This window comes from Nicotiana attenuata, unplaced genomic scaffold (genome assembly GCF_001879085.1).
Source record: "Nicotiana attenuata strain UT unplaced genomic scaffold, NIATTr2, whole genome shotgun sequence".
NCBI classification, from domain to species: Eukaryota; Viridiplantae; Streptophyta; class Magnoliopsida; order Solanales; family Solanaceae; genus Nicotiana; species Nicotiana attenuata.
In genome coordinates this window covers 390,335-399,226 of record NW_017670629.1, presented here as the reverse complement: position 1 = coordinate 399,226, position 8,892 = coordinate 390,335, and the positions used below count along the sequence as shown (strand labels likewise).

The window sequence follows — 8,892 nt, the reverse complement described above, 5'->3', positions numbered from 1 at the left end:
TCCACGTTGTTGATACTGGCAAGGGCCTGGCTCAGTCGGTGGGCAGTGATGGGATGGGCCCGGCTAGATGGAATCTCCGGGCCTGCTGAAGTGGACGGGCCAGGAGGAATGGCTGCAGAAGTGGAAGGTCCGGGAGGCATCTCAGCAGAAATGGAGGTCGGGTCAGCAGGGCCTCTACCACAACTGGCTCTTCAGACTGGCCAGTTGGGGCAGAAGTAGGGGCTTTGTAGTTCTTGTCCTTGGGGTTGTCATTCCCCTTCAAGCTATACCAGGAGAACGGGGCTGTCGCCTTGACCTTGACATCATAGGGCTTCTTGTCCACCTTCAGGTCCCGAAAATACATAGTGAGGGTACTCGGGAAGGGTTAGTTCCGGTCATGCTCAGCTCCTACTAGCGAGATAATATGGGACATCACATTCCCCATATTTATGGGGTACCTCGCCATAATTGAAGCAACCAACACAGGCCGGTGGAGAGGAAGGGTCTGATCATGTGTAGTAGGGTCCAACCGGCTGCAAACAAAGGTCTCCCAACCCCTAGCCTCAACGTTTAGGGTCCTCCTCAATATTTTGACCCCAGCAGTCAACCAATCAGGAAGGGTACCTGGGGTTGCCAGGTACTGAGCTAACCATGGACGAACCTCCTCGCCCATCTCCAACTTTGCCATATACAAAGTCTCATCCTCCTCGTGGAAGCCCAAGTATTCGTTGAGGTATTTCCCATCAAACAACACTTTCTTGTTGCGAACCTTGGTCACTTTGGAGCCCTTTTTGATGTGGGCTACATTGCAGTAGAATTCCTTGACCATGTGTTCATTAGCATCTACACAGTCATCTAAGAAGTACTCCCAACCCACTCTAGTTTTGAACTGTCTCTACACGTCAGGGTTGTGGGGTAATAAATCTCTGTCAATGAAGCTCCGCTCCGGTATCAACTTTCTCACCGGCCACCACTTCCTAAACTTGTGGTACGAACCTGGCTCACAAACCTATCCTCCCAAACATCAGGCTTCCTAGTTCGGTCAATGCCTCCAACCTGAGGCTCACCACCCTCAGCTCTCTCCTCATCCCCTTGTACTTCCTCCTCACCTCCGTCTGCACCCTCCCCGGATACTGAAGCTGTGGGAGAGGTGGAGTAATCACCACTGCCGGCTGTTGAGCCCTCAGACGACTCAGTGGAAACATGCTCTGGTGCTTGGGCAGTGGTTGGTGGTGGAGGAGTATCTCTTAGCCTAAACCTCTCCGGCCAGTCTTCAACATACTCTGGCACAGAGTCTGAAGAAATGTCCCTTGACGGTTGGTACTCACTCCCCGAGGAATGGGAAGCAGCTCTGTCTGTAGCTTTGATGAGTTTCCTGGTCTTTTTTATGTTCTCCTGATCTTGGGGAGTGAGTATTACCATCTTCTTCTTCCCTCCCCGGGAGGGTTCTCCTTTTCCTGGTTGTTTTGAGCCTTTTCTCACCATTATCTGCAAACACAATTCAAATAGCTTGTTAGTATTAATCAATGCAGTTCAAGTTATTGCAGCAGAACACATTGCATACAGGTTCATAGTGTTGCAGAGAGTGCCTAGTGCGGACCGCACAAAACGGACCGCGGACTACACAAGAATGACCGCGGTCCGCACAGGTATAGGAGTTCCAAAAACAAACTCTCTGAATCCCACCAGTGCGGTCCGCACAAAACCAACCGCGGCCGCACTGGGCTAGTGCAGACCGCACAAAATGTAGTGCGGCGGCACTGGGCAAAAGTCACTTGGACACAAGATGGCACCGCGGACCGCACATAAATGACTGCAGTCCGCGGTACGTGTCCAGACATGGCACTGAGTTAAGGTTTGAGGTTTAGCTAATTAGTTCAAATTTTCACCTAGTTAGGGTCCCTACTCAATTACCCAGTCCATTATACTCACCAAGTCCACAAAAATTGCCATTTAAACTAACCTAATCTAACAATTAGAGAAATATGAGGAGAAGAAGAGCTACCAGTTAAGGAATATGAAAATAAAATGAAATTACACAATTACACAAAGATGAATTGAGTGAAATGTTACCAGATAATGAGATGAAGTGAAAATAATCAATGTCAAGCAAGAGTTACGATGAAAATGCTCAAGATGAACAGTAAAAGGGGGCTCTGAGAGTTTAGGGTTCGAAAAGGGTAAAAGGAGGCCCTTGGGGTCTATTTATAGAGAAACCCCTGGGGCCCATTCTCACCTACCAGTGCGGCCGCACAAAATGGACCGCGGTCCGCACTGGTCTATCATGATCAGTTCCCACTTAGTAACCCACCGCGGTCCGCATACAATGGATCGGGACCGCGGTGTTCCACCGCGGACCGCACCAAATCAACCGCGATCGCAGTGGCAAACTTCAGAGAGCAATTTTATCACCCTTTTGCTAGTGCGGACCGCACAAAGTGTAGTGCGGCCGCACTGGAAACTTCAGAGACTGTGCAATTTTTCAATTATGTCCTGCACTGCATCAACNGTAGGTGCAGGAGGATTTGATATTGTTGATGATATTAAAACTGCATTAGAGAATGTATGTCCTGGTGTTGTATCTTGTGCAGATATTTTAGCCCTTGCATCTGAAATTGGAGTTGTCTTGGTAAGAGATCACAAATATGACATTTTTCAAGTTTCAAAAAATATGAAAAAGTCTTGCTTAATTATTTATTTTCTCCCCTTTTTTCAATTATTGAAGTCTTTCCTAACTATTATAAATCATCTTGGCTCTAAAAGCTAACAACATGAACTTATTATAATACTCCCTTCGTCTCATATTAACGGTCGTGGTTACTAAAATAGTTGTCTCAAATTATTTGTCATTTTAGAAGTTCAAGACAAAACTGATTAATTTTTTCTTGTTTTACCCTTAGTAATAATTGTTCTTGAAGATGGAGATAACACATAAATAGAATAAATATTCAATGAAAAGAGATTATATCTTATGACATAAATAAGGGTAGAATAGTCCAATCTCTTTCCTAATTAATATTTCTTAAGGATTGTATAAAAGAGAAACACGACACATAATATGAGACAGAGGGAGTATCAGGCACATTTGAGAGAATTACCACTTAAATTTGTTAAAGACAACTGGGATTCTACTAATTTAAGTATTATATACACTGACAGTATAAAAAAATTTCAGGCCGGAGGTCCGTCATGGCAAGTACTTTTTGGCAGAAGAGATAGCTTAACAGCAAACCTATCTGGAGCTAATAGTGATATTCCTAGCCCCTTTGAAACCCTTGCTGTAATGACACCACAATTCACCAACAAGGGAATGGATTTAACTGATCTTGTTGCTCTATCTGGTAAAGAATTTTTACACGATCAGTATATTTTTATTTGTTAAAAAACACCCAACATGGGTGTGTTAGCCCGGCCCACTACTAGAAATTCGGCAAAAACTGACTAATTTTGGTCGGTAAAAAAACCGGCCAAAAACCGACCAAAGTTGATCGGTTTTTCAAAATATTTTAATTTTTAATTTTTTTTTTTACGAAACCGATCAACTTTAGTCGGTTTTCTTTGGCGCAAAAATGCGTGAAACTATTTTTGAGTCCCGCAAAATTTATTTTTCAAGAAACCGACCAACTTTAGTCGGTTTTTGCAATTAAAATAAATAAAAATTAATATTAAAAAAACCGACCAACTTTGGTCGGTTATTTTCGTACGAAAATACAATTAAAGAGTATAAATAAATAAAAAAAGACAATCTTAAAACAAAATGCACTAATGATCTAGTGGTAGAATAGTATCCTGCCACAATACACACTCCTGTTCGATTCCCAGACGGTGAATCTTTTGATTACATAGTTTTTTTTTTTTTTTGCAATATTTTTTTTTTTGAATTTAATTTACCGACCAACATTGGTCTGTAATTTCCGACCAAATTTGGTCGGTATACTAAAGCGACCACCAAAATACCGTCCAAGCGTATTTGGTCGCATTTTGGTCGGTAATTGGCCATAACCGACCAAAGTTGGTCGGTTTTTTTTGGTCGCTAATTACCGAATTTTTAGTAGTGGCCGTAAACTTGATCAAAAAAGAAAAAAACATATTTGTTATAATACGTAATACATCTTATTTTACAGGTTACTAGTCTCACTTTTTATGGACAGTACGTGTAATTATCTTTTAACGACTTAGTTATGTAAAAAAACTTACCTGTCATTATATAGGAGTTAATTTGAGATTGAAACGTATTTGATTGATTTCATGTTAACAACATTTTCTCTAAGGGTAAAGATTTAACATGTTCTAGCATGTTAGTACTTACCATTTATACAAAAATTACATGTAGTTATCTCTTAAGTAATCCGATTGTATAATTATTTTTCATTCTGTTAATGCATAAAACTTAAAAACGTTCTAAATATATAGGTGCACATACATTTGGAAGAGCAAGATGTGCTACTTTTGAACGACGTCTGTTTAATTTCAGTGGCAGTGGTAATCCTGATCCTACCGTAGACGCTACGTTTTTACAAACTTTACAAGGAATTTGTCCTCAAGGTGGAAATAATGGCAATACTTTTACAAATCTTGATATATCAACACCTAATGATTTTGATAATGACTATTTCACTAATCTTCAAAATAATCAAGGACTTCTTCAAACTGATCAAGAGTTGTTTTCAACATCTGGATCTGCTACAATTGCTATAATAAATCGTTATGCTGGTAGTCAAACTCAGTTTTTTGATGATTTTATTAGCTCAATGATTAAATTGGGTAATATAAGTCCATTAACTGGTACTAATGGAGAGATTAGGACAGATTGCAAGAGGGTTAATTAATTAATTAATCAAGCAGATTAGTTATCAAGAGTGCTTTAATTACTGCATGTTCTTGTGTTGTTTAATCATGTCCTAAAGAAAGATTGTCAGAAGTTTGATGTCTTGAGTTGTAATTTTTTTTCATCTTTTTGTCGCTTATTTTGTTTTACGTAAATGTAATATGTGCTGAAATGGCAATTCCAATAAGGATATTATGCTTAAATAGCAATTCCAATAATTAAGGATTTAATCCATCTCTTTCTTTTTGGAGTATATTTTTCAGTTATTCTTGTTTATTTCTGTTACACTATCCGATTGTTTTAAAAATTCAATTACAAGTTTTATGTAACAATATCAGTAACTTACAGAAGATAGTAAATGAGTAGTATGTTACAACGAATTAAAATATATAATAATGTAAAAATATTTTATAATAAGTTAAATCCAAATCATCACTAAAATACCCACAGTTACGTCACTAATCATGTGATGAGAACATGTTCGACATGGGCCAATTTCAGAAATTATACGCTGAGCCAAAAAGAAAAAATTAAAGCTATCAAATTATTTGAAAATCAATTACAAGTTACTTTCTGTTTACAAAGATGCATTTGTAACTTATAAAATATGGTAAATAACCTTATTCACCGGATAAAAATACACTAACATTGTTAAATAACAGGAAAAGCGCAGTGAGAGTATACAATGTATGGGTCGAAATCCGGCTTAGGAAGTTAGGCGTGGGAAGATCGTTAAGTGAGAAGACTGCGTTTAGAATTGGGCGGCTAGGCCGAGGTCGACCAAAGCCCAACAACGAGCAGTCGCTAAGCAAGTTGCAAAGGCCGAGGTCGAGTAGCGAAGAGTAGGAACAACGGGTAGTGTAGTCTTGGAACTAGCGACAGGAATATTCTCTTGAATATTCTCCTTGTTGTACTTTTTAGGATTTTTAGAGAATATCCCATATAAATAGAAAGAGAGAGAAGAAAGGGGGCACGTGAGATTCTTCCTTGCCACTCACACGATCCAAGAAAAGATTGTTCATTTCCTCACTTATTGCCATATTCTGTTGTCAGGAGGAAGAATTCTCCACATCATTCGACATTTGGGTGAATTGTTCTTCCTATTTACATTTATTGCCATTTTCATACTTGTTGCTCATCATTCATTCTTCATTTATTCTCCAAAGCGTGCATTTAATAACTTAACAACCAATTCTGCGCATTAAGTAGATGGTATCATTGAAATACTTAGCTAGATCTAAGAATTATTATGCTTGACTAGAATTCACCTCTCACCTTAGTTATCTTTTAATTAGTTTAACAAAGAGTGTTATACTTTTTTGTCAAACAAATTGGTGCCGTCTGTGGGGACTTTCTAGTCAAAATCATAGTCTTTCTAGACTACAAAAACATACCGATAGCAAAATACAGGACTTCCTTCCCCTACTTGCATAATCTACCATGGCAGAAAATGGAGAAAAAAGACTAAAAGCAGTGGCAGGCCTTACTACTAATCTGCTAAACACAATCAATGAAACTCACGGAGAGGACGAGGAGAACGTGACCACGTACGCCTCACCTAGGCGAAGTGATTCACCCCCCCCCCCCCCATGGCAGCATTACCGCTTCTCATGGCTTCTCATGGGAAGGGAGCCTCTACGTCCACTACGGAAGAAGCACCACCAGCGGTAAAAAAGCTACTAGAGGCATGGCTAACGAATACACTGAACAGTATACTCGACAAAACCGCTCAGAGGGCGAGTAGAGAAGGTGTGCGAGTCGACATCGCCACAACAACGAATGAGCAACACACCCAGCCTCCCTCGACAGGTATCACTCACTCTGTTAATGATGCAGGTAACGACGCCCTCGCTTCCATCCTTAGAAAAATGGAGGAGATGGTGAACGAGAACAAATCACTCCGCGACCGAATGAGAGAGCATCAAGAAAGGGTAGATAAGATACCGGGCAACCCAAAACTCCTACCAAAGCGGGACGTCGACCGGTTTGTGGAGCAACCCTATAGCGACGAGGCAGCACCATATGCTATACCCAAAACATTCAAGATACCACCATACCTGAAGATATGCGACGGTACAACGGACCCTGAGGATCACATCATCCACTACGTCACCGTAGTGAATTGCAACGACCTAGCCAAAGAGCAGGTGCCATCTATATTGCTGAAAAAGTTTGGTGAAACCCTAACCGGGGGAGTATTAAAATGGTACTCAAAACTGCTTGCACGATCCGTACAGACATTTGAAGAAATGGCCGATAAGTTCGTCACCGTCCATGCAGGGGCCAAGAAAGCGGAAGCCAGGGTGAATAACATATTCGCCATCAAATAGTCACACGGCGAAGGGCTCAGGGACTTCCTCGCCCGGTTGAACAGAGTGAGAATGACCCTTCCAAATGTATCAGGGGATGGAAGTAGCAGCTTTCCAAAACGGGCTGAATAGGAGCAGGTCAAGCGACCAAAAAACTGTTGAACAGACTCATGAAGTACCCTCCCACCACTTAGGAAGAAATACATAACACTTATTGTGCCGAGGTGAGAGCGAACGAGGACGACCTCAATAGGCCAACCCAGCGGTTAATGTCAGTCCAGATAGAGTCGAGAAAAGACCGCAGAAATGACAACAAGAGAGATCATGCAGGTCCACGCCTCAATCGCAAAAGACACCAACCGTACACCAGAACGGCTGTCATACCACCTCATCGTCACAGTGACGGCTCACCCAGGCCACACACAAGGACTCACCGAAGCGAAAGAGGTATGCCTCCACTGTTATCTACTCATAACTTCTGTGTTTCTCCTTCAGAGATAGTCTACGCTCTAAAGAAGCTCGGCCCTAAGGTGAAATGCCCACAAAAGATGAAGTCTGACCCAAACACCAGAAAATCGAATGTTCTTCGTGAATTCCACCAGGAACGAGGCCACAAAACCGAAGACCGCATCGCCTTGAGGCAGGAGGTAGTAAATATGCTCAACCAGAGGCATTTGAGAGAATTGATGAGTGACCGAGGAAGAACGAACTTCGCTCGTGGACGAGAATAACATCAGGAGCCATCCAAACCACCTTCCCCAGTTCGGACCATTCAAATGATTATTGGAGGAGGCGACGACGCATCTATCAACAGCGTGAAGTTCACCACCACCCACAAACTCAAGCGGTCAATCACCCACGAACGGTATGACGAACTCGAAGAAGGTATCATCTTCGATAAGTCAGATACCCACAGTTTGGTCTTTCCTCACTATGACGCCCTTGTCATTACTTTACGTGTTTTTGATACTGATATAAGACGTATCATGGTCGATGATGGAAGCAGCGCGTGCATCATCCATCCTCGAGTTTGCACCCAAGTGAAGCTCGAGGACAGGATAGTGCCACGCTGCATCACGCTAACAGGTTTTAATAATGCAGTTGAGCGGACATCTGGAAAAATCACGCTGCCCATCTTGGCTGGCGGCGTCACCTTGGAGACCACGTTCCACATCATAGACTAGGATACGGCATATAACGCCATCATAAGCCGACCATGGATACACGCCATGAAAGCCATCCCCTCCAGTTTGTACCAAGTCATTAACTTTCCCACCCCCTAGGGAGTATTCTGCATACAGGGAGAGCAACGCACGGCCCGAGAATGCTATCGCATCGCCCAAGACTGCACATACACCCAATAGTTGAAAGGAAAAGCCGAGGAAGCATAGCAACTAACGAAGCTGGGGTCGGATGGCGATGAAAAGAAACACGTCATCAGCGACCCTAAAATCATAGAAGCCACAGGGTCAACCGTAGAGGAACTCGACCTCGTCCAACGGTGGGTCCCGGCCGAACTTATATGAATTAGTCATTTTGAACAAGTAAACAGTTTCAACACATATTTGCAAATGAAGGCATGTTTTCATATTCTAAATACAGGTACGATTTAGGTAATGGGAGCAAGAGAGAGATTTGAACAACTTGCACATATGTAAAAAAAAGTGAATTCATTTAAACAAAGGGAGTTGGGAAAGAGGGGTCATAGGTTGGTTAGCCTATAGGATCATACCCACACAATGCCCGGTGATCACTCCTGAATGAGGGGCTACACGT

The 8,892-nt window shown here is 42.0% G+C and overlaps 1 protein-coding gene across 1 annotated transcript in view; it reads left to right on the top strand.

The window, feature by feature from the left end:
• The window catches only part of LOC109241688 (lignin-forming anionic peroxidase), a 5,936-nt gene extending 911 nt beyond the window's left edge, over nucleotides 1–5,025 (top strand). The window contains exons 3-5 of the mRNA XM_019408452.1: nucleotides 2,493–2,608; nucleotides 3,155–3,320; nucleotides 4,393–5,025. Coding sequence (XP_019263997.1) covers nucleotides 2,493–2,608; nucleotides 3,155–3,320; nucleotides 4,393–4,808 — 698 coding nt within the window. The 3' untranslated portion in view covers nucleotides 4,809–5,025. The remainder of the gene's footprint in view (nucleotides 1–2,492; nucleotides 2,609–3,154; nucleotides 3,321–4,392) is intronic.
• Nucleotides 5,026–8,892: the final 3,867 nt, after the last annotated feature.